At 38.8% G+C, this 26,479-nt stretch overlaps 2 protein-coding genes across 2 annotated transcripts; both read left to right on the top strand.

Moving 5' to 3' along the window:
* Positions 1–2,137: 2,137 nt before the first annotated feature.
* On the top strand, positions 2,138–7,835 carry taco1 (translational activator of mitochondrially encoded cytochrome c oxidase I). The gene is made up of 5 exons (XM_015000572.2): positions 2,138–2,668; positions 2,749–2,855; positions 4,168–4,301; positions 5,614–5,776; positions 7,469–7,835. Exons 1-5 carry the CDS (start codon positions 2,398–2,400, stop codon positions 7,676–7,678), a joined length of 885 nt encoding a protein of 294 aa, XP_014856058.1. The 5' UTR covers positions 2,138–2,397; the 3' UTR covers positions 7,679–7,835.
* A 3,205-nt stretch (positions 7,836–11,040) lies between these two features.
* kcnh6b (potassium voltage-gated channel, subfamily H (eag-related), member 6b) lies at positions 11,041–24,840 on the top strand. Its single transcript, XM_088016603.1, has 11 exons — positions 11,041–11,148; positions 14,988–15,413; positions 16,556–16,949; positions 17,551–17,765; positions 17,855–18,107; positions 19,417–19,610; positions 20,430–20,535; positions 20,614–21,231; positions 22,272–22,449; positions 23,089–23,293; positions 24,087–24,840. Exons 1-11 carry the CDS (start codon positions 11,056–11,058, stop codon positions 24,375–24,377), a joined length of 2,973 nt encoding a protein of 990 aa, XP_087872729.1. The 5' UTR covers positions 11,041–11,055; the 3' UTR covers positions 24,378–24,840.
* The last annotated feature ends 1,639 nt before the right edge of the window (positions 24,841–26,479 follow it).

A 26,479-nucleotide genomic window follows, 5' to 3' on the forward strand; every position in this document is an offset into this window, starting at 1 on the left:
ATCCTGAATCCACTTTATTTTTTTATTATAATTATTATTCTTTAAAGCTGCCGTACGTAAATTTAAAAGAAAATATTTTGCCTAGATATTTGTTCAAACTGTTACTGTGTCATGACAGTACAGCATGAGAGAAAATCCAGCTCCTCTGATTCTCCCACAGAGGAACTAGAAACAACCAATCAGAGCCAGGGGGCGGGTTTTAACGCTGTCAATCACAATCTTGCCCTCCTATCAAGAGTCAACAAATCCTAACCAGAGCTAAGGCTAGTTAGCATGGCCACTGATGTAGCGGTAAGTTATTTTTCCACCAGCGAGTACATGAGGATGATAGACAGCGCTAAGAACCTCCTCCAGGTTCTGACCGGTTGTTTTTGACCGGGAGAAAACCGCCGTAGCAGCAGTCGGACAAGGGGCTAGATTTTTTATACATTATCTGTCTTGTAACAAACTGTCACAACATGAGTTTTAATGAAAACATCTTTTTGTAAAAGTTGCATACTGCAGCTTTAAGCCTCTTTGTTTTTATACTATTAATTATCCTTTAAGCTAATTTGTTCCTCATGTGCCTGAAGGTATATTGTCCGTTTCTGCTGATGTCTTGAAATGTTGCTTCAGTTTTTCACATGATGTTCTTTCCTCATTACTCCAACTTGCCCCACAGCATGATGCTGCCTCCCCAACACTTCACAGCTTCCACTGATTTACTCTAAATGTATCAACTGACATGATGATCAAACATTAAATGTAGATTTCATCAGACCAACTGTAATCTGCTGTTAGAGCAGTGGCTTCTTCCCTTCTGCGTGGCTGTTCAGCCCATTCAGGACAGAATACGACGACACCGTCCTCCCAGCGTCAGCCGGAGTATTCGCCACCTTTGATTCGTTTTGTAAGTGGTCGTTCACAGATTTCACAGAGAAACGTGTTTTTCTCTGGGAGCTGGCAGAACCTGCCTCCTTCCTCGGTTTTATGGTGGCCGGACATCCTCACGGTGTTGCATTCGTGTGTAATTACTTCAGCAGATGAACGAGGAGCTTTCAGGCATCTGGAAAGTGTCCAAAGATGAAGCAGACGAGTGGAGATGCTGCCTGGTTTCTGAGGACATTCTTCATCTGCTGACACTTTTATTACAGCGACTAATACTGCTACTACTACTACAAATCTATTACTATTACTACCATTGCTAATTATACTGTTATTATTACAATTGAAACTACACCATTACTAAAATCTTTACTGTTATTCAGACAATAAATTGATTAGTAGTATTTCTATAAATTAGCATTACTACTAGTAACTATTACTATATAACTATTAGTACCACCAATAATGCAACTACTGTTACTATTATAAGTTCCACTACAATTAGTAACAACTGTAAATATTGTTACAAATACTATTATTTGTACTATTACGAGTACTGCTATCACTACCCCTACTATTATTATTACTAATAATTTAACTATGATTAGTTCTGCTATAATTGTTACTATTGATATTACTACTGTTGTATTAGTGCTCAAATTACTACTACTAGTAGTAAAAATAAGGGATTATATTTTGATTCCTCTGCTTCATGTTTATAACCGTTTACATTACTATTATTGTTAATATCACCATTAATTATTTTTTTACTCTTCAATTTCTAAATAGTATCTCAAAAGTCCTGTTCATAAAAGCCCATCTAATCAAATGAATTTAATGAATGATAAAAAAAACTAAATTAATTAAATATTTATTTATTTCAAATAAGTAAAGTATAAAAATAAGGTAAAGAAAATACAAATATATATCTCAACAATAATCAAAACACGAAAAACTTTCCATATACAGTTTGTAAAGGAGTAGGAAGAAGATGAAGCTTAATAAATCCTACCCCCAATTTTCTCATCCAAATATTTCCCATTTTATACTATTTACATTTTTGACATGTCACAATTTCTAGTCTTTCCAAATTATATTATGAAATCTACACCATGTTGACAGCTACTTTCATCTTTAATAATAACATTTTTTACCTGTTATATATTATCCATTATATATGTAACAGAAAGGTTTAGCTTTGTGTTTTATAAAAATCCGGGTTTTTTTCTTTTTGTTTGTTCGTTTTAACACTACTTTTACTTTGACAGGTCAGTGTGTTACGTCACTGGAACCCCGGAAGAAGTGGCTCCGCAACAAGGGCAGCTGCGCTCCAGAGCTGTCATAGCTGTGAATCAGAAAACTTTGGGCAGTTTCATCTAGTATTTTAACTAAAACGGTTCATTGTAGTTGGCTGACTGATTCAGGGAGGCAGAGTTGCGGCTGTATGAAGGAAGTCCGCCCGCCTCCACATGTGCAGCGGGATTAGCGGACCTCCGCGCTCACTGTAGCTGTGGTTGTGTGGGTGTGAAGGGCATGCTGGGGCTCACTCTGCTCAGGGCTTTGCGGACCCAGCGCCCACCACGGCTGGTCGAGACGGCTCCGGTGCGGCGTGTCCCTTTATCGGCTTCACGATGGCTGTCCCCGCCGTGCTGGACGTGTCCCGTCCGCACGCTGTGGCTTAACACCGCCTTCTGCGCAGGTCACAACAAGTGGTCAAAGGTCAAGCACATCAAGGGTCCGAAGGATGAGGCGAGAGGAAAAATGATCTCGAAGTTTGGGATGATGATAAGAATAGCTGTGAAGGGTGAGTTCAGGCTACCGTCATGTTTTTTTTTAATTCTTGTAATTGTAGCTATTTATTTTTAATTTGTTGTTAATCTGCAGAAGGTGGATCCAACCCGGAACTGAATATAAACTTGGCCAACTTAGTGGAACAATGCAGGAGCAAGAACATCCCCAAAGCATCCATAGATGCAGCAATCAAGAATGCAGTATGTACACTCATAATTTCAATATTGGTGGTGATGGAGGTGGTAGACCTGACACACACCCGGGGTGGCATGTCAGTGGGGGTGGCAGAATCGCCTGCATCCTTGCTGAATCTTCAGTTAAGTTTTCAGTCCGTTTATATAGCCACGTTGCATGTTATTGTTTAAATCTGGAAATATTACGCATGCGCACAGCGCTGGAAGGCAAAAAGGCTATTTTTTACTCGCTGTCTGTTGCTAATGCTGCTGGAAAGCAACTCTGTTAAAATTAAATCTGGTTCTATCTATGCTACACACAAACTCAGCCATAGCAACTGACTGACAACAGCAGCAACAACAGACAACTAATGTGTCAGGATTCAAATAAAAAAACATGCAAACATTTCCCACACAAGCCTGAAAACATATTTATGTTGCGATTATTAATAAGCGATCGTCTGAACACAGCAATGATTGATTAGCTAATTTAAACACCTGCTCTACTTACGATCTGTCAGAAGGTTGGTGTGGGGGTCCTCTTTTTTTATTTTTTAACACACCGAATTCTGCAGCACATCTACATGCTAAGATTCTCAAAGTCAAGCTAGCATAAATGAGCTACTTTTATCTTCCTTGCTATTTTTTTTAATTAAAACTTTATTTCAAAAGGGGCAATGCACTTTACAAAATATGCCAGAGTTGGCCATAAGGCCAGTTTTCATCTGTGATTCCTCTATAAATATAAACAAAATACATCGTAGTGCAATAAAGACAAGTTAACAAGCTCTTTATATCTAAAAAGAGAATAATAATAATATAAAGTATTTTTAATCTAAAAAAGCATATCAGGTTATTTATTTAAAATTAATAAAACAAACAGTTTAGCACAATACAAACAATAAATAAAAAACTTTAGAATGAAAAATGTACGACTCATACATTTTTACACTTTCTGGTGTTTTATTCCAGAAGCTTTTTCTTAATTTTAATTGTGACAGAGTGCGTTATATTTAATGTTTCACTAGGGCTGAATGACTTGGCGAAGAAACGAATCACGATATAAGCGTTTCCTTTCAGTTTCCTTTAAGCAGTTATGAGGCACAATGGAGAAAACTTAAACTGCTGCTGCGCCAGTTACTCAACAGATTGTTGCTAGGTAACCAAAGAACGAGCGAGTTGCTAGGTAACGAGTGAGCGAGTGAGTTAATTAATGCCACTAACTTTGCGTTGTAGCATATTTATTTTATATAAAAATAAATATGATTTAATGCAGTTTTTGTTCTATTAGAAGCATGTTGGCATGTTTTGCTCTGATTTGGCTTTTTTCTGCCCCCAGGAAAAAGCCAAACCCGCCTCCCAGCACATGTTCGAGGCGCGGGGGCCCGGCGGCTGTGCGCTGCTCATCGAGACTCTAACTGACAACAACACACGGACCCACCAGGAGATCAAACGCCTGCTCACCAAGAAACGGTCAGAACCTCCCGCTGAGCCACCGCAGCGTTCTGTACCGGCTTCGTTTTCTGCTGGTTCTGTTCGTTAGGCTTTTACTCACACATCAAACCTTTTTTCTGTCATTTATTGAACATTTCTGTTATTGCAGAAAATGTGCTACAGTTTTTTTTTTAACAACTTTAGAAGATTATTTTCATTTCCTTTACTATTTTTCTCACTATGTGGAATGAGTCCAGTTGTTATGAGCTTTTTAACTATTGTTCTGGTTGAAGATATGATCAGCTTTAACTGAAAATGCCATTTTTCTTGTGGACTTTTACTGATTTATGAAGAACAACCCACATTAGCTTTACTTAAATGTCATATTTTCTTCCCATTTTTAACAGAAGTTTGTGTTACATCATATTTATTCCCCACAGGATGTTTTTAATTTCTGTTCATAAGTTCCTAAGTCGACTTTAAAGCTTTAATATAAATAAAGTCACAGCAGGTTCTCCATATTTTTAGAACAATTATCACCACATTGACATGTTATAGTATTTGCCACCATATCTGGATATTTTCAGTGTTGTGTTGTTAAAAACTAAATAAAAACAAAATTTTTCATCCATTATGGAAGTTGATAGATTGAAGGATGACATTTAATAACTCTCTGCTGTTTCCAATGATATAGTTACATCAGTTTGAGAGGATGTGGAGAATATAAGTGAATAATTCAGGGAGAAAAACATCAAACAGATGATGTTATGTCTAATAAGGATAAACACCAAACTGTATTTAGGCGAGAACAGTTCAGCTGGAAGACGAATTGTTCCAGTAACGTTTGCGATAAACGATAATATTGTCTTTTAGTGACAAGTAATAATATTGACATTAGTATAATAATACAAGTGTGTACGGAAGAGGACGAGGGCCACTTTAAACAAAATCAACCACGACAAACAAAAACAATAAAACGGAAATAAAATAAAACGCGCACAACAAAAAACAAGGAATAAGATGGATTATGATGTTTTTGTAAATAAAATTTCCTTTAAAAAATGTTATCAGGATGGAAAATGCCACTTTTCTTGCAGCCTTGTATTGATTTATGAAGATCGGTACACATTAGACTTAATAATTTCAGAGGATGCTGAAAACCTAAATGAGTCAAAGAAGACAAACACAACATTATGTCATATATTTGACAAACCTACTATATTGATTTTTCTCCACAGAACTGGTAACAGTCAGTAACTCAGTATTTATTTAGAATTTTCCAATCAATAAAACTCTCAGTTTGTTGTTAACTTCTAATAAAAACAAAGTGTTTTCACTCTGTTGTCTTCAGAGGGACACTGTCTGACGGAGCTCGTCACAACTTTATCCAGATGGGTGTGGTGACGGCGCCCGCTGAGGACGTCTCCGCAGAGAAAGCGCTGGAGATGGCCATCGAGGCCGGAGCTGAAGACGTCCAAGAAACCGAGGATGAGGAGGAGAAGCTCCAGCTGAAGGTCAGACTCCAATTACCTCAACCCAATACTCTCTAATGGGTTACCGATGGCATACACATGTACTGAACAACTACAGCATTATTTTATACATCAACACATGCAAAATGTTTGTGTCTATTTAAACTGTGCTTTTTGTTGTTGTTGGAATATTATATTTGAGGCAAATAGTACAAACTGAAAAACACAAAGGTGCGAACACTGCCCTCTAATGGACAAAAACGGTAATTCAACTTGGAGGCTTTAGGAAATGGGAGTCAAATTACGCTGCAAAAACTCAAAATTGCAAGTATTTAAAGGCTTTTTTCTAGTGCAAATATATTAGTACACTTGAAATGCAATAAAACTAACTTATAAGTAACTTTTCAGGAAAATATAGAAGCTTGTTTAAAGAAAATAATCCCTCAACGTTGATGAAAAAGTGCTAGTTCCACTAGCAAATCACTTCTTTGACAGTCAACTGGCACTTTGCCGTTACCTAGCAACATTAGGCAAACCCAGCCCGTCACCTAGCAACCAAGTTTTACTTCCACTAGCAGATTATTTCACTTATAGCAAAACATTTTCCCATATTATGCGATCAGGCTCCTGTTACTTGTTGAAAAGTTACCTGTAAGTTTTCAGGAACTTCACTAAGATATTCACAGTAGAAACTAGATCAAAAATACTTGGTAAGATTTGCATCTTTTGCCGTATAATTTGTGATATTGAGTCTTTTGTAATATGACAATATTTTATTGTCATATTGTGACACATGATTTTTTTTAAAAAGTTTTAAATAGTTGGACAAAAAATAACAAGAATGTCCTGCAATTTACTGGAATTAAATTTTACATAACGGCCACATTCAAGCTTAGATCTTATAAAGTGAGAAAAATCTTCAGTTTTATATGCTCATAGCTTTCACAGTTAAGTAAAATTCTACTAGGATTTTTTGTTTTTGTCTGATTTATGACCCAGTGTGTCGCAACAATATGCCAAAATTAAAAATATAACTTAAAATTCACACATGTAATTTAAGATTGTGCTAAAAAAATTCAGCCAAATAGTGAAATACAAACTGCTTTTAATTGGAAATATAAATGTGAGATCTGAATTTGCCAAAAACAGTCAAACCCTAGAGTAGAGGTCTTCAACCTGCAGGTTTGTTTGAACTCCCACAGCAACTAAATACTTTTCATTAAAAGTAGTGATAATGAAAAATATGCGTGTGTGCTAAAATATGCATATATGAATGCATATTTTAGCACTTTTTGATATTTTGACAGAATAATTGCATTAAATTGTTATGATGGAATGACATTAGAAGCACCAACAATATTTTTTTAGGTTGATTTTCCTTATCAGGTTTTAAACTTTGTGCTTTTTAACATTATTTTCCACAAATACCAACATTCATTATTAAAAAAAATGTATCCAATCTCTTTTTGCAAAAGGTTAAGTGTTTCTTTATCTTAAAACTTCCTATAGTGGATATTTATCAATATTTCACTGACCTTTCACTTTTTGTGAAAGGTCAGGTAAATTAGTTTTATTTCGCTGGGAAATGTCTGTGCATTGTAAAGGTTGCACCCCAGCCCTGGAGGGTTGCATGACGTTTGTTTCCAGTATTTATACTGTAATCTATTTCAGAAAGATAAACGTTTCCCGGTCTCAGTAAGACGGTAACATCTGGCTGTGCGTGTCTCTCTGCAGTTTGTCTGTGCGGTGTCAGACCTGAACAAGGTGCGCGGCTCCCTGGAGGGGCTGGGATTACACATCACATCTGCAGGCTTGGAGTTCGTCACTCGCAATCACTCCTGCCTGGATCAGGAGCAGATGGAAGCTGCTTCCTCTCTCATAGAGGCCCTCACTGACCTCCCAGATGTAGTGAGAGTGTGGGACAATATCCAGGCCGACAGCTGAGACGATCGGGGCGACGCTGCATATTTGGAGCGACCCGAAGATTTGCCATCTGATAGCTTTTATAAGAGCTGGGAACTGGGCATGTTGTGGCAGAGAAGAGACGCTGTTGGATGTTTTACCTGTGGAGAAAAAAAAACATTAAAAGAATCAAAATGTGGTTGCCATTAAGAGAGAATTGTTTTCCATCCAGCTCTGATGAAGAGCAGTTAGTTGGAAAAGTGTCAAAGTAGCAGATTTAAAGGAAAACGTTTCCATTATATTTAGAAAACACATTTTGCTCTCCATAATTCAAAACCTATCAACTGGTTTTCAGTCCCAGACTTATTATGCTTCCTTGAACTTAAAGAATAAGTCTACAGGCGACAGCAGGGGTGTTCAAAGTGCGGCCTGGGGGCCATCTGCGGCCCTCTGGAGGACTTTCAGTGGCCGACCTCAATTCTACAATTGAGCCAAGCAGTCGGTTGCTGCAGATGGACATTTTTTCATCTTTTACAGATAAATAACATCTTTAAGAAAAATATTAGGTGGAAAAAAATAGGTTCCTATTTATTACTTGCTTTCAGCCCAAAGCAAACCCTGCAGCCCAAGTCAGAAACCAATCAACCCTAAAAAATGTAGGAATTGGATCTTTTTTATGTTTTGCATCTGCAATGATTTACTGATCTGTTTTCTACAAAAATCAGGCTAGTTTGAGTTCAATAAATCCATTTAATTTTTTTTGGTTACTATTGAGCACATAAGATAAAAAAGGCACAAAAGTTTGCTTTAAAAATCCCCCCATGTGCTGTTAACTTAAATATTTTGACACAAACCCAAATACAGCAAAGTTCCTAGTGCGTAAACTTCCTTGAAGGTGACCTGCTATCTTTTCTTGAACAGGTTAGGATATAAATAAATCATTGCTTTACTGCAGAGAATCATTATTAGATCATCAGATTTCAGTCTGCACAGTTCTGCCTATTTTGAGCTGTTTTAGAGCATCCTATCACTTTAAACCCAAATAAGCTGCTGCTGGCCACGCCCCCAAACTCAACTTTCACACTCACTTGAAAATGGCTCCAAACAGATGCACAGTTATGAAACTGTACATCTGTGAAAAGTAGAAGTGGATCCCGCTGCACAGCCAACAAGAATGCAGCAAGTCGTTTCTGGATGATAAGTGAACAACAAAGCAGGCGTCTTTTCCAGCAGCCATTGTACAGCAGTAAAACCAGCTGACCAAACGCGCTGCAGTTCAGCGTGGGTTGCTAGGCAACAGGCTGGTGTTTAAATGAGATAAAAAGCAACAGCGTTGGAAGTGGTTTCTTTCTGCTTGTTTATCCACAAGGCAGCCATATTGGATTTTAACTTTCAGTTTTTGGGGTTCCTTCAATTGTGAAACAAAAACTTGATGTATGACACAAAAGCATAATGTGATAGAAAATAAAAATGTTCTGTGGAACGTTCCTCCATTTACATGAGATATATAAACTCCTAAAGTAGTTCATGTTGATAAAATTCATTTTACTGCCACTGATGCTGAAGGGTACAGCTGAAGGACACTTTAGGATAACATCATGGATCATTACATACTGCCATACTGTCAGTCAATAGCATCCCACATAAACAACATGCATGCAACAAATTCAAATGGAGCAATACATTACAACCAAGCTTCTCTTCATGTTTTTCCAACACTGAATCACAAATAATAAAACTTTTTCTCCCAACTCAAACTCCCTCCAAGACTGTCGCCATGCTGACGTGATGCTAAAAGGGAAACCCAGTGACTGTCTCCCCTTCGCTTTGTTATCAATGCCCATTATTGATCTTCCCGTCATTTCCTGCCAGCTATAGTGTGGCATCGATTGGCTTCCAATGTTGGTGTGCTGCAGGGCAGTCCTGCGCTCTGAGCCAGCCAGGCTGGGAGGTCTGACATCGACAACAGCAGTCACCCAGCGCTAGCAGGAAGAGCGCCAGTTTTGCCCAAACATGGATCCAGAACAAGACACTTTGGAGCGCGACAAAGGATCCTACCAGTGATGGTTAAAACAGTCTAAGTTTCTGGATCAAATCAGGTTTGTTCTACTTACTTTTATACTTTTAATGATTTGATGAGCTAGTCAGATAATTTTTTTTACCACCCAACAAGTACCATTGGTTTTTGCCCAAGTGTTACTATTAAGTGTGTAAGAAAAGTATATTAAAAATAAGTACAGCACCAGTGCAATTAGATTACAAACTCTTATGTAAACATTACAGTGAATAATAAAAAGGTACAAACTAAGAGTTAAGGCTCTTACATTTTCCCCACTCTAAAATTCAAGCACTTTTCAATCATTTTTAGGTAAGTTTTCAAACTTTTATAGTCCAACAAGTTTAAATCTCTTGTGATAGTATTGTACAGAAGGGCCAAGGTAAACTAAAATATGACAGTTTTAAGGTTTCAAATCGGGCTAGACAATAAATCAATAACATCACAATAGACATGTGATCAGTATCAATACGTCTGATAAAATATCCAATATTCATTATAATCACTGAAAGAGGAAAGACTTTAGCCATTCACAGGTGGTTGGTGGAACAGACTACCTGACTCACTCTTTGGTTACCTAGCAACTCATTCACTCTTTGGTTACCTAGCAACTCATTCACTCTTTGGTTGCCTAGCAACAGCTTATAGAGTGACTTGTAGCAGTTTCAAGTTTTGCCACTTTGCCTCATAAGTGCTTAAAAATTAAAAAAACAACAGCATTGAGTGAAAACTGTGAATAAAATAGAAAAGGTCACAACCAGATTGACGTTATTTCAGATATTTAAAACAAAAAACTAATCAATAATTATTGATATTGACTGATAGGAAAAGCTTGTATATGTTTTTCAGCCATATGTCGTCCAGCTCGATTGACTGGTCTGAGAACACCAATTTAAATAATGTTGTTTAACCTATTAAATTTTAACCCAACATTAGTTTCAATTACACAAATCAACAAGTCACTGAGAAATTAGGACAAATAAACACCCAAACAAATCATGTTAAATTACTTTCCTGCTCAAATTAAAATTAAATCTCTAAAAAATGTTCTTGCTAATTTGCCAGTTTGCCAATTCTAGCTGATGTAAAATAAGAAAAGTTTAATCTGATTTAACTTCAGATAGTGAGAAAAAAAAGTTTTTTTGATAGGTGTATGAAAACATCTGGTTTCAACTGCAAATACCATTGTCCAAATTTAGGCTTCTAAGCAAGCATCAGATTGCAGTTTATTACCAAACTGTCCAGTTTGAATATCAAGCACTTTCCAAAAACCTAACTGAAATTACAGGGCTTCCTGCAGTGGTACGAACCCTGAAGGTTAAACTACACATCGTTCCTCCAGGTGAGGTTTGGGTTTGGCCCCATGAAGGGCGAGGATCCAGCCGTCAGGATGGAGCTGCTCAGCCCGCCGCAGGCAAAGGAACGGGCTCAGAACGTCACAGAGAAGGTCACGCAGGTACGGCCAGAACCAGAACCGCATCAAGGCTCGAATGCCGTCCAATCTTAGGGTTTTTAATATTTAATTCTCTTTAAATCTGGATTTTGTTTTTCCAATGAACTCCTTGGGTTTCCATAGTTCAAAGTTATGGTGGCCATCTTGTTTGACGAATTTTACAGCTTCTGTTTATCTGAACTTTGAATTCAGATCAACTCCACAACAAACTGACACTCAGGCAAAGATTATTTTTTTACAAGAATAAAGTCCCAATGTTACTAGAATACAATCAAAATAATATTAGAATAAAGTCTTAATATCAACAGAATATAGTCGTGATATTAGGAGAATAAAGTAATTTTATGAGAACTACAAAAGGTTATTAGTGCCATATTAAGAAAAAATAAAAATAATTAAATAAAATTACAAGAATAAAGTCCTAAATTATGAGATAAAACCTGTAAGGGAATAAAGTCAACATATTAAAAAATTAAAGTTGCATGTGAATAAAATCGAAATAATTCAAGAATAAAGTGAAAGTATTAGGGCTGAAACGATTCCTCGAATGATTCGAGTACCTCGATTACTAAAATTCCTCGAGGAAAATTTACCTGCCTCGAAGCTTCGTTAATTTATGTTTTATTAGTTAGCGCACCGTGTTCCGGCCAGGACTTCATTTGCGTTGCGCGGAGCTCTCACTTCCGCCTCTGAGTTGTTGACAAAAGCTAAGTCTCAGCGGCATAAAGTCCAATCTTCAAGATTGGCCCGTGGGGATTTTATTGATTGATGATAATGCCCGACTTTTTATCGTTTTTGGGGAACCAATAAGCATCCTTAAAATGACTGGGGGAATGCCTGGAGTACGGCAGCATTTCTCCTCCGGGGCTGCTGGTTGAAAGCGAACGGCGGGAAGAGCGCTGAGGTGAGCGGATAGCCTGAACAGGGCGGGCGGCTGAGTAGCTGATGCTTACCGTGTAAATGTAGCTTTACCGACGAACCGCACAATAAATTTCATATCCCGGTCTGAAGAAACGGGTGGCGGAGCGCATCGTACATGGCTGGTAGATGAGTTTCTGAGTGTGAGCAGTGAAGGTGTCGTAAATATCCCGTATTGCTTCCCCCGTGTTCGTCCCCCGGTCTAACGGTTCGTCAGTCCGCTGGTCTATTTCCTCCCCTCCATCCCATGTTCGTTCATTCGCCCTCTCCTCCCACTGCAGGCGGCATTTCCCGTATTTTCAAACCCAAAGCGTGACAGGTTAGGTGGCAAGGTGAGTTTAATTAATCTATTAAACTCACTGAAGATGAATACATAAACTAAAAGCTGGATTGTAGACATTTTTTATAAGCATATTTGTGAGCCTGCCTCTTTGTTATTAAATTCAATATAATTTCAGATTTTTCTATAACTTTTCTTCTGGTTAACTTAGAAAGTGAGCTATTATTGTTACAGGTTAGTTTTCTAAACTACAAAAAAAACAACTGTTAGGGATGCTCAAATATGAAAAATTGGACTGATATTGATATCTGATAGTAACACTGGTATTATGCCAGATTTACCAATATTTCATTTTAGATTTTTTTTTATCCGATTACTCGATTAATCGTAAGAATAATCGATAGATTACTCGATTACTAAAATATTCGTTTACAACAGCCCTAGAAAGTATTACAAGACATCATAATATTAACATTTCAACTTTTATGATTTTGTTCTCGTAATTACATTTTTCTTATTTTCTTGGCATGGCCCTAATATTCTGTCATATAAAATATAAAACAACAAAAAATTTCCCAGTATAACAAAAACAAAAAATCTCGTAGTCTGGCAGTAAGATCCTGATGTACAACTCCATAAAAGCCACTTTTTGATTTCTTTTTTTTTTTTTTAGAAAAAAACGCAAGAAAATTTTTTTTTAAATCAGATTTGGTATTAAAAGAAAAACCAGATTTTATTTTTAAGCCGTATCGCTCAGCCCTGCTGTTGTCTAGAGGACATTTATTCAGATTGATGAAACAAATTCAAATTTAAAAACACTTTATTAATCCCAAAGGGGACTTTATATTATCAATCATTATAATTAAGAATAATTACTTAATTATTATTGTTTAATATTAATTAAGTATTGTTTTCTTAGTAATTAAATAATAAAGAACCCTCTAACTTTAAACAACCAGAGCAATGTTTTGTGAATCCTGGTTTTGTTGCAGAGCCAGGAAATGCTCTCTGAATTAATGAATTCACTCAGTCACCAGTAAAATTCATCCATCTGTCTGTGACTTCACCGGGTTCGGTGTTAGAGGAGAACCAACGTCCCAACTCTGCTGCCATGATGGAAAGCTACTGCTAATTAACCCTCTAATGGAAAAATCAGTGGGCGGCTGATGAAGATGCATCGTGTGGCAGTTCAATTGAGAGCTGCAGTTGTTACCAGCGCAGCCCTCAGGCTCCCAGTTCTGCACCACTGGACCGTGGACGGTAAACAAACGCCAAACGTTGAGCGAGCACCGACCTGTGACCTTCCAGCTCCTGTCTGTGGGATGATCTATCTGTGCAATAGTATGGATTCATATGGCTAACAGATATGTCAGGAAGGTCAGGGGTATTTTTCAAGAAGGTTTGTTTGAAATTAGGCAAGTCAATAGCAACAGCACTGACAGGGGAACGAAATTAACTCGGTGCAACATCCAGTTCATCATTTCAGCCCCGCAGATGGTCAGTCAGCCTGGACAACATTAATCACAGCAGACATGTTCTTCAAAACGTAGTCTCTGTGACGTCTTAATTAATAAAATAACAGAAATGTCTTCTAGAAAAACCGGTTTGAGGCTCTGTTCAGCGAGAGACACGATGGTAGGGCTTAGAAATAAAATCTGATCATTTCACATCAGATCCAGTTTCAAATTTCAATCAATTTTCACTTTCTTTTCTAAAAAAAAAAGAAATAAAAATGACAGAAAATATTTTAAAAAATGGCTTATTTGAAACATTCATTCATTAGCTTAATTACAAGAGTATCATAAGATTAGTAGAATATAGACAACATTTTACCAGAAAAATGTCTTAAAATTAATAGAAAAAAGTTATTTTAATGAGAAATAAGCTTGGATTGCTTCAAAGTCAGTTTATTTTTTTATTTTTCTCGTTGGCATACTCACAAAATTACTTATTTATTCTCCTAATGTCACAACTTTATTCTTGCATTATTTTGACTCTCTTGTACAACTGAAGTCTTGTAATATTATGATTTTATTCTTGTCATTAAATAAAAAATAAATCTTTCTCTAGCCCTAATACTTTGCTATATGGTTGATATGAAGTTAAACAATTTATTAAAAATTAAAATTTTCCAAAAAAAGAAAGCTTTCAGAAACCAAAATTCAGATTAATTGATAGAATCGATTTATCACCTGGCCTTAGGTGAAAATATTTTACACGTTGAAGAAATTACTAAAAAGTGCTTATAGGTTAGGAAAAACATGACACCGTATTAGGGTCATTGTTGACAGGAGTAAATTTCCATTAAAAAATGTAAATTTTGATATTGATCTCAAAATTTTTCAAGAAAAAACTTTGAAATTTTCTGAGCTTGTAAAGTCAAACATTTTAGATTTTTTGAATTTTTTTTTTTTAGCTTTAATAGTCAAAGATTTTTTTTTACCTTCAGCTCTGAGAAATTTCCAAGTATTTCCTAAAAAAAATTAAAAGATTTCTCTCAAAATTTCTGATTTTTTTTCTTACAAATTTCCACTTTTTTTTCTAAGAGTTTCTGAGATTTTTGGCAGAGTTTTACTCCTGTACTTGCCATGTGTGGTGTCCGTAATGTTCGGTCATGGGATAACGGACCGCTGTCCGCCTGCAGGTGCTGTCTTTGGAGTCGGACGTTCTGCCAGAATACAAACTCCAGGTTCCAGAAACAACATGGTGGATCCTGCTCCATTACAGCCCCTTCAAGGCCTTTTGGGACTGGATCATTCTGCTGCTGGTCCTCTACACGGCCGTTTTCACCCCGTACTCAGCCGCCTTCCTGCTGGACGAACACGGCAACCCGCGGCAAAGACGATGCGGCTACACGTGTAACCCTCTGAACGTGGCCGACCTCATGGTGGACGTGCTCTTCATCGTGGACATAATCATCAACTTCCGCACCACGTATGTGGACCACAATGACGTCGTCGTCACGCAGCCGAGCCGGATAGCCACGCATTACATCAAGGGCTGGTTTCCGATTGACATGCTAGCAGCGACGCCCTTTGACCTTCTCATTTTCAGATCTGGGTCTGATGAGGTGAACATTTCTTTGCTACAATCTGTTGTGTTGCACCAAAGCTGTAGTATGATAGTTTTCATATTTATAATTCTTAGAGGTTTTGTGCCTTTTTCTGGTCATATTATCTCTCTTCATTGGTCCATCTGGGTCAATCAGCAGAATGAAAAACTGAACTATGACGTCAGTATTCGGCAGTCTGCAATTTTCTGATGCGACCAAAAAAAGTCACTACAGAAATACAAACTCTTACCAAGTAATTTTGGTCTAGTTTTGAGTGCAAATATCTTAGAACACTTTAAATAGGACAAAACTAACTTTTAAAACATTTTCAGCAAGATACAGAATCTTGTTTTAAGTAAATAATTACTCATTATTGGTGAAAAAGTTCTAGTCCCACTGGCAGATTAATTTCCTTGTAACAGGGAAAAATGTCTTGTTATAAGTGATATAATCTGCTAGTAAATTTAGTACTTCATCAATATTAAGTTGTTGGCTTAAAACAAGGTCCTATATCTTGCTGAAAAGTTACTTATAAGTTAGTAAGTTAATACTTGGTGATATTTTATATTTTTGCAGTGAACGAACTCTGGTTCGCCTCTAAACTTCGGTCTTGGTTTGGTTAAAGTGAGCTCTGGTGCGCTTTGAATGCGTATGTGAACGCCAAGCGTAGTGGAGACTGCTTCAAAAGCAGGAAGCGGACTACATCACAGGGCATTCTGGGTAAAAACAACCAAAACAAACCAAAGAACAAAGAGAAATCCTACAACTGCTAAAATCTGACTCCACTCCATTTTTGTTTACACTTTAGCCAAGGAAGAAGAAAGTTGCTTCAGTTTTTTTTTTTTTTTTTTTTTTTTTTTGTCATTTTCTTCAGTGGTTCTTCGTGCAGCGCCACCACAGGCAAGGAGAGGAACAGGTTTTTCAATTGTTTTGGTTCTTTTGACAATGCAATGCGACAGCAAACCAGACCATAATATTGCAATTTATTGGTGTGAAAACACCCTTAGATTAAGCACTACTTTGTGTCTGTTATGTAAAATCCCCAAAAAACACACCAAGAGTTCAAGAGGTAGGAGTACTTTCCCAAGTGATTGTATTTTAATTCTGATTGTCTAAATTTGCATGACATTTTTCTCTCCTGTTGCCCATGGAAACCAAAGATGGCAACCTTAATCAGCCTGCTCAAAACGGCTCGGCTGCTGCGGCTGGTCCGCGTGGCCCGAAAGCTGGACCGGTACTCCGAATACGGCGCCGCCGTCCTCTTCTTGCTCATGTGCACCTTTGTGCTCATCGCCCACTGGCTCGCCTGCATCTGGTACGCCATCGGCTTCGTGGAGAGGCCGTACACGGAGACCGGCTGGCTGGACAACCTGGCTGAACAGCTGGGGAAGGCGTACAACGAAAGCGACTCCACCTCTGGACCGTCGGTGAAGGACAAATACGTGACGGCTCTGTACTTCACCCTGAGCAGTTTGACGAGCGTCGGGTTTGGGAACGTCTCGCCAAACACAAACTCCGAGAAGATTTTCTCCATCTGCGTCATGGTCATCGGCTGTGAGTTAGATTCAAAGAACACAAAAAGCTACGACCAAGCATTAATGTTTTTTCTTAAATTATGAGAACAAAGTCATAATAGTATTTGATAATTCTGATATTATCAAATATGTTGATACAATAAAGTTGTAACATTCGGAGAAGTTGTACAGAATAAAGTCAAAACAATGAGAATAAACTCCTAATAATGTGAATAAGGTCACAATATTTTCAGATGTCATAATCTTACCAGAATAAAGTTGTAATATTATGACTTTATTCTGGTGTTATTTGATAATCTCATATTATCAATAGTGATACAAGATTATCACATTCTCTAATATGATAATACGAAATATGACTTTATTAATGTAATACTACGACCTTATTGTAGTATAATTAAAATTTTGTTCTTACAATGTTTTATTTTGTATTTAGCGTGGCTCTAAAACTCTGCTTTAAAGCTACTTAAAGATATGATAATAAACTTATCGTATAAACTTATTGTCCATTTCAGGGCTACAACTAATAATTATTTTAGTAAACCGATCAATCATATTTGATTCACGTAGGTTTTCTAGTTATAATTGCTTATTTTCTCCTCTTTTTTAATCCGTCGCAGCCCTCATGTATGCCAGCATATTCGGAAACGTGTCGGCGATCATCCAGAGGCTTTACTCCGGCACGACCCGCTACCACACCCAAATGCTGCGGGTCAAAGAGTTCATCCGCTTCCACCAGATTCCTGGCAGCCTGCGCCAACGGCTGGAGGAGTACTTCCAGCACGCCTGGTCTTACACCAACGGCATAGACATGAATGCTGTGAGTAAAGCAAAGGTGTGTCCTCCATTAGCTGCTCTGTCAGGTATCAACGAGTTACATTTAATCTCTGATGTGAGGATGGGTTTGTTTTGCTCCTTTTAAAGGTGTTGAAGGGGTTTCCAGAGTCGCTGCAGGCAGACATCTGCTTGCACCTCAATCGCTCTTTGCTGCAGAACTGCAAGGCTTTCCATGGAGGCAGTCAAGCCTGTCTGCGGACGTTAGCTATGAGGATCAAGACGGTCCACGCTCCTCCAGGGGACACGCTCATCCACTGTGGAGACTTCCTGGACTCCCTCTTCTTCATCTCCCGTGGCTCCATCCAAGTCATGAGGGATTACGTTGTTGTGGGTTTATTAGGTACAGGTAGCTGTGTTTCTATTGGCCCCTTTGCACGTGATGTCACAAATGCGCTAGCAAATCCTAGCAAATGCTACTTATTTCAAAATTGACCTGCTTCCATGAAGCAAATGGAAACAGCTAGCGTTGTAGTACTCGATACCGGTCTTGGTCTCGATACTGGTCTTGGTCTCGATACTGGTCTTGGTCTCGATACCGGTCTGGATACCGGTCTTGGTCTCGATACTGGTCTTGGTCTTGATACCGGTCTTGGTCTTGGTCTCGAACCCTAAAAGTCTTGGTCTTGTCTCGATGGTCTTGGTCTTGACTTGGTCTCGGGTTTGGTGGTCTTTACTACAACTCTGGAAACAGCAGCTACTGTTTGACCATAGCTGCTGTTTCAAATGTAAAAAAATTTTGACTTTTGAAGCTCAAAAATTTCCACATTTTTTGCGAAAAATTTCTTTAAATTTATCTCAGTATTTCAGAGTTTTTTTAGTTGTTGTCAGAAATGTACTTTTTCAATATCTACAATGGCCCAAACTGTTAGGATTTGGGTTTTCTGTGTTTATTTTTGGGTTTTTCCTGTGTTTATTGTGATCCTGTTCCCTGTGAGTCTCTGTGTTGTCCTGTCTGCTCCCTAATTGTTTCCCAGGTGTGCCTAGTTCCCCTAATTACTTCCTGTGTATTTCAGCCCACCTGTTGTCTCTGTCCTTTGTCAGATCCTTGTCAGATGGCTTCGTATGTCTGTAGTCAGTAGTTCTCAGTTGAACTGGATAGTCCTGAGGCTACCTTGCTCTATGTTCAGTCTTTTGTCAGTTGCTACCGGTATTTAGCTGTGTGTTATTGTCTCTGCCGTGCTGCCTGATCTAGACTGTTTTGAGCCAAATTCATTATTAAATTCATCATCTTCATCACAACCTGGGTCATCATTGTTCTCTCTCACCACCACAAACCACAACTCATGACACAAACACAATCGTAGGATTCAACACGTTCGAATGATACACAACTTTAATGAAATGTGTGATGCTGTGAGAGCCAGCTGCACGTTGCCTGGAAAAAGACAAAAACAAACATCATCCTCCTGCTACTTCCTGTCATCTCTGTCGTTTTTCGCCTGTAGTAACATCCAGCTGTTGATCATGTGATTCGGAAAAAGTGTTTCCATTGCAATTTTCTAATTGAAAAACATTCACTTTTTTAAAAGATTGTCATGTTTCTATTTAGTAAATTTATTTTTGTTAATTCAATTTGTGCAACTCTAATGTTAATGGAAATGCAGCTTTTGGTGTTGGCATGAAAAATTCTTTTTTTTTATTCCCTGTAGAAAAGAACGATATATTCGGCGAGCCCATCCACCTGTACGACGAACCGGGTCGGTCCAATGCGGACGTGTGCACCATCACCTACTGCGACCTGCACCGCATCCCCAGGGAAGACCTGCTAGATGTGCTTGACATGTACCCGAGCTTCGCCGACAACTTCTGGAGGAACCTGGAGATCACCTACGACCTGCGAGACGTGCGTTGGAGAATCTCCGCAAAGAAACGATTTGATGCAACTTTGTTTAAAAAAAGAAAACAAGAAATGAAAACAAAAGATTACAGATTACAACTACCATCTCCACCGCAAAAAACACAAACCGTACCAAGTTCTGTTGGCCTAGTTTGGTCACTCACTCTTTGGTTATCTAGCAACTCACTCGCTCTTTGGTTACTTAGCAACTCACTCACTCTTTGGTTACCTAGCAACTCACTCACTCTTTGGTTACCTAGCAACTCACTCACTCTTTGGTTATCTAGCAACTCACTCGCTCTTTGGTTACTTAGCAACTCACTCACTCTTTGGTTACCTAGCAACTCACTCACTCTTTGGTTACCTAGCAACAACCTGTTGAGTAACTTGTGCAGTCGCCATTTAAGGTTTCTTAAATGAGCCTCATGATTACTTAAAAATCCACATCAGCAGCAGTGAAAACTGGATAAAATGGAAACTTTGGCAGTATTTCAGATATTTAAATAAAAAGGCTAATCAATAATTATCAATATCGACGGATATGAAATGCTTATTTCATGATACTTTTTTCCAGCTATGTTGACTAGCATTACTTTAAACCCCTCCGCCCCGAAAACTGGCTGAAAAGTACACTGAATACCAATACATAAAACACTTTTTCATAGATTAGAATATGAATCATTTTCCTTTCATTTCATAAAGACGCATCATTTGTTTTCATCTTTCCCTCCAAAAAGCCCATTGAGAAAAAGTCGAGGCATATCAGACATTTTGAAAGCTCCTGTACGCTATGGCTGAATATTAAATGTGATTTTTGATCTTCAGACTGATCAAATTGCGCCAGTAATAACCAATGAATCTGGGGATGACGGTGAATATCGGCACAAAGCGCGGCACCGAGTCCACCCCCTGCACTGCAGAATAAGACCAGGTAGGAAACGAGGCTTTAAATCCGACTCTAATCACGTTTAGGCAGGTTTACGTCATCCGGAGATTTTCCTTTGAGCAGATGGAATCGACCACGAAGACTCGTTCCCCCACCAGTCCTGCCACTGTTCGCTGCCTCAGGACGGCTGGGACGACGTCTGGAGCTCCTCCAGTTCCCAGTCCAGCGAGGATCTGGCGAAGCCCCCCACTCACACCACCAGACCGGGCCCCTTCCCCACCGACGACCCCAGACCGGGCCCCTTCCCCACCGATGACCCCAGACCGGGCCCCTTCCCCACCGATGACCCCAGACCGGGCCCCTTCCCCACCGACGACCCCAGACCGGGCCCCTTCCCCAGTGATGACCTCAGACTGGGTCCCTTCCCCACCGATGACCCCAGACCGGGCCCCTTCCCCAGTGATGACCTCAGACCGGGCCCCTTCCCCAGTGATGACCCCAGACCGGGCCCCTTCCCCAGTGATGACCTCAGACCGGGCCCCTTCCCCAGTGATGACCTCAGACCGGGCCCCTTCCCCAGTGATGACCCCAGACCGGGCCCCTTCCCCAGTGATGACCCCAGACCGGGCCCTTTCCCCACCGACGACCCCAGACCGGGCCCCTTCCCCACTGCGGCCCCACAGCTGCCCCAGAGCGGCGCCTCGGTGGGGAGGGATGCGGCGCTGAACCAGGGCCACCAAGGTAGAGACGAGTCTTGCGTTACGTTGCATTATCGACGTAAAGCAACCGATAAAATCAGTTTCACTGCAGTAACGTGAAATTCCTTCAGGCTTCAGATCAACCTTCCTGGACGCCCTTTTTATTTTATTTCATTTTAACTTTCTTGTCTTGTAGTTTATGGAACCTACACACAATTCGGTCAGGTTGTTATAGATATTCACTTTCTTCACTTCCGATACCGATACAGATATCGGAGGCTTAGTATCGGCTGATACCAATGCAAAAAAAACAGAAAAACATTTCGTTTCTCATATTCTGAACTACTAATGCATAACGCTTCAACAGTACGGCTCACATAAATACATCGTCACAAACTCGTCAATCAAGAAAACTTTAATTTGCTCCTTCAGTAAACTGAGTACAACGCCGTATTTGGGCCATTGATATAAAGAAAGGAGCAAATTTCCACCAAGAAACGCCAGAAAAGGAATTTTCTAGAATTTTTTTTTTACATTTCTGAGTTTCAAAAGAGGAACATTTTTGACTTTTTAAATTAAAAAATATCAAAGTTTTCTAGAAAATTTCTGAGCGTAATATAAAAGTTTGAGTGTTTTGTCAGGAATGTACTTATATTGTAGATATTTTACAGTTTTCTACTGACGTTCTTACAAGTGTAGAGCAAACTGATTATTTTTATTTTTCATTTTCTGGTGCTAAAATCTCTTCAAAATGGTATCCTGTATGATTACTAATAGGTTAAGATATTTTTAAAAATTTATTTTAAACTCCTGCACCCATAAAAATGGCATATATTATGAAGTAATTAAACTTTTAGGTTTTAATTTTAGTAGCAGGGACTAAAAAATTGAGGAAAGGGGAATATTTGTTGTGTAGAGTGAGGATGACGTTATTAATGGCACTAATGGAAAAAATATGAAGAAACTTGTTGAAGTGTCTTATTTCTCAGGGAGGCAAATTTTTGTGTCCAACTGGAAACAGTTGGGGCAACAATTTACTAATACTACTCCCATGGTAATAATCTTTACTCTGTGATTTCTTAGCTTCATCGCTGAATCTGCCGGGAATGTATCGATTCTGGCCAGATCAACAGCAGCTGTCCAATCAGGTTTTACGATCTTCTTCCACCGGTAACCCAAACCCAAACCCGGCTCTGATCCCAGAGGAAAGGCCCAGTGAGCTCGAGTCGCGACTCGAAGTCCTGCAGTCACAGCTCAACAGGTGTCTTCAGTATTCTCTGCTGCTTTGGTGTAAAGTATCCAAGAAGTGTTTTTACACGTTTTTTGTATTAAAACATCAGAGCTCCTTGAGATGATTGGTGAATGCATAGGAGCCTAACCGTCTCGGCTGGATGGATGGATGGATGGATGGATGGATGGATGGATGGATGGATGGATGGATGGATGGATGGATGGATGGATGGATGGATGGATGGATGACAGACGGATGGATGGATGGATGGATGGATGGATGGATGGATGGATGGATGGGTGGATGGGTGGGTGGATGGATGGATGGATGGATGACAGACGGATGGATGGATGGATGGATGGATGGATGGATGGATGGATGGATGGATGGATGGATGGATGACAGACAGATGGGTGGATGGGTGGGTGGATGGATGGATGGATGACAGACGGATGGATGGATGGATGGATGACAGACAGATGGGTGGATGGGTGGGTGGATGGATGACAGACGGATGGATGGATGGATGAATGGATGGATGACAGACAGATGGGTGGATGGGTGGGTGGATGGATGACAGACGGATGGATGGATGGATGGATGAATGGATGGATGACAGACGGATGTATCTAATGACTCATCATCATTTCTTGTCTCTCTCCCCTCCAGGCTGGAAACTCGAATGACGGCTGACATCAACGTTATCCTCCAGCTGCTGCAGAGGCAGATGGCTCCAGTTCCCCCAGCTTACGGCTCCGTGTCTCCCAGAATGCTTCCCATTGACTCCTCTGCCCTGTATGGGACTGGGGCTCCAGTACTGGACAGCAGATACCCAGTTTCCCCAGTTCGGATGGACTGCAGGGCTTCCAAACAGGTGGAATCATCGTACCAAAGAACTAACTACGGATGCAAACGATTCATTTACTAATTGTTAATTAATTTCTCAAACTAAAATTTGATGAACTAATAACGTCCGTTTAGGTCTTCTTCTAGTGTTGTAGTTTGGGCGCCTTCCAGCAGAGGGCGCTGGTGATCGTTGCTTAAATTGCTAGAAAAAACTGATTTATTCTTGGAAAAGAAACTGAAATTTGTGACATTTTTCAAGATATATCTCAAAATTAGAAATTTTCTAGTAAATTTTTGACTTTTCAAACTCAAAAATGTCCTTTTTTTTGCTAAACATTTCAGAGATTAATCTCTGTATTTTTGAGTTTTGTAACCAAATTTTCAACTCTAGAAAATGTCTAAGATTAACCTCAAAAATTGAGGCTTTTTCTCAAATTTTTGACTTTTCAAACTCAAAAATTGTCTTTTTTTATTCAATATTACAGGGATATTCCTCGATATTCCTGAGTTTTTTTCTAGCAAACTTTCAACTTTTCAAACTCTTTAAAATTTCTGAGATTAGTCTCAGTATTTCTGAATTGGTGGGAATTTACTCTTCCTTTTCTCCATCTACAACAGCCCTAGTTCGCCGTTTAGAAAAACGGTCGGTGCTCTTAATGCAAGAGAAAAATCAGATTAAGAAAACGGACACATTAATTAATTGTTAGTTTATCGATAAGAACAATCAACCTTAGATAAACTCAATAATAATAACTTGAATTTCTAATTTTCACCTGAAATAATGTTTTGTAAATGTCACAGCATCTTTTTCCTTCCCTCAGAGTTTGGACCAGATGGATCTGAAATCCTCCAAGAAGTCCCAGGAGTCGTTATCCAGCGGGATCCACATGACCGCAGCCTCTGACGACACCATGTCCACGACTGTCACCCCCGACACCGACACTCACGCCGGCTTCACCCCCACGTTACCGCAGCAACCGACCCTTGAACCCGACGTGAGCCTGTGTGAGACGGTCCGCTTCCCGTCTTTACCGGTGAACCTGGACTTGAGCTCAGAACCCGCTGAGATCCAGAAACACGCCTCAGACCCGGCGCTGCCCGTCTTCACCTGACCGACCGGCCGACAGAACCAAACTCCTCTCAGGTTTTGGATGGGATTTTATTTTGTTTTTGAACAGCTATCAGGAAAACCATGAAGCAAAAATCACATGCAGTGCCTTGTAAAGGTATTCATAGACTTTTCCACGTATTTTCATGTCTTAACCTCAAATTTTAATGGATTTTATGTGATATGCACACATAAAATCCAATTTAACTATGAAATGAAACAAATGCATGGTTTCCTAATTAAAAAATAAAGTCTGAAAAGTATTTCAAACACCGTGAGTCATTTTGGTATTCCTCTACCAGCTTTACACACCTGGATAAGTTTTACCCTATTCTTCTATACAAAATACATCAAGTTGCTTTAAAACAAATGTCAAATGGTCCACATAATAGTTTTTAAGTGCAAAATTGTCTTATTTCAGTAACAAAATAATTTAGCAGTAAATTAAGTTGCTGCAACAGAAATAAAGCTGGAACATGAGACAGCAGAAAACATACAAATTTCAATATTTTGTAACGTCTTTTGTCGGGTTTTGGCCAAAAACGTGACAGTTGTGTAATTATTTGAGGTTTAAATTGCATTGGGTTGTGATTTTTCACAAATCTGGAAAACTTCAGTTCATCACGAGGGGAAGCAGCACTTAAGACTATGTAATGTTTATTTATTTAGTCATTGTCCTGAATATGAAGAGAACATGGACAGATGTTCATTTGATCATTCATAGCTGAGAAATAACATATTTATATTTGTATTCCAAGTCATAAATTCTGTTTTTTATACGCAATATGTTTGTCAATATGAACCCAGAATGAGTGTAAAGTGAATGTTTATTCATGAAAAGTGTTTTCTCCAACAAAATACTGACCTTGATCATTTTTCCGAATGGCTTCGTGTCTCGTTTGAGCGCTACGCCTCAAACTCGGAGTATTCCCAGGCTGTTATTGTAACACAGTGGAAGCCCACTGAACCTTATTGATGTCTCTCTCGGCTGTGTGAGCCGGTATGGGGTCCTCCATGCTGGATGATTTACTGTTTTCTAAGTCTGTATTGTAAATTAAACAGCTCCCTCGTCTGCTCAAAATTAGTTACTGCATCAAATTGAGTGCGTTTTTCACAAGTTTTCAATTTACTGATATTTATTGATGCACTGAAGTAAATGACAAAAGAAAATTCTGATCATACTATCATTAAAATTTATCATGCAAATGATAAATCAAAATTCTTAATTCTTTTGTCACGGTAAGTGATAAATGATACAATCAGGCCTGTCACAATAAACAATAAGTAATTTAATCACATGATAAAATGAGTTCAATAATTTTCATTTGCATGATTTATTGTTTTTTTTCTTTCTACCAAAAACTGGATGATAAAAGTCTGGTGTTTTGGTCTCAACTCTCCCTTTTTTGAAGAATAATTTTGTTTACAAAGTCTTCATAATTCATATTATTTATTTTATTATTGTTGTTTATTTTGGATATTTAAAATGTCTTCCAGTTCTCATGTTAACTGTTCACTAAAATGGAAAGTTTATTCATATTTGAGTGTGTTTTTTCATTATTGTGCCTTGAAAATTGTCTCAAAGCAACAATATTATCATTTATCCCAATAACTTTATATTTATCGTTTATCGTCCAGTAACATTTATCAACAGGCCTAGATACGATAAATGCCCACTCCTAATATACATAAGATCAGACTATAACATATAAAAACACCTTAACCTTTAACATTTTAAGTCTTGTTTTTATAGAAATTGAAGCATAAATAAAATGTTCGACAGTAAACAAATCCCCCCCAGTTAAATTTTATTTCGGAAATCAGGGATTGAACAGGTTCCGTGAGCTTACCTTGTTGTTGTACTCCTTCTCGAAACTACTAGCAGCAATCGGAACCGTTTATCCGTTCGGGCAGTCCAGTTCGAGGCGTAAACCGTCCACGGCACATAGCATATGTAGATTTCCTTATTTCCCGTGCAAACATCTCCGACACCGGTAACAAGTAATTACCGATAATGACGAGGACCATGAACGCGTCGCAGCAACCGCCCACTTCGATAATAAAACTTAGTGTCTCCGCTAAATGAACGTTACTGCGGTCAAAAGT

The sequence above is a fragment of the Poecilia mexicana genome, unplaced genomic scaffold (assembly GCF_051168715.1).
Source record: "Poecilia mexicana isolate PSO_F unplaced genomic scaffold, ASM5116871v1 scaffold_19, whole genome shotgun sequence".
In the NCBI taxonomy this organism is placed as follows: Eukaryota; Metazoa; Chordata; class Actinopteri; order Cyprinodontiformes; family Poeciliidae; genus Poecilia; species Poecilia mexicana.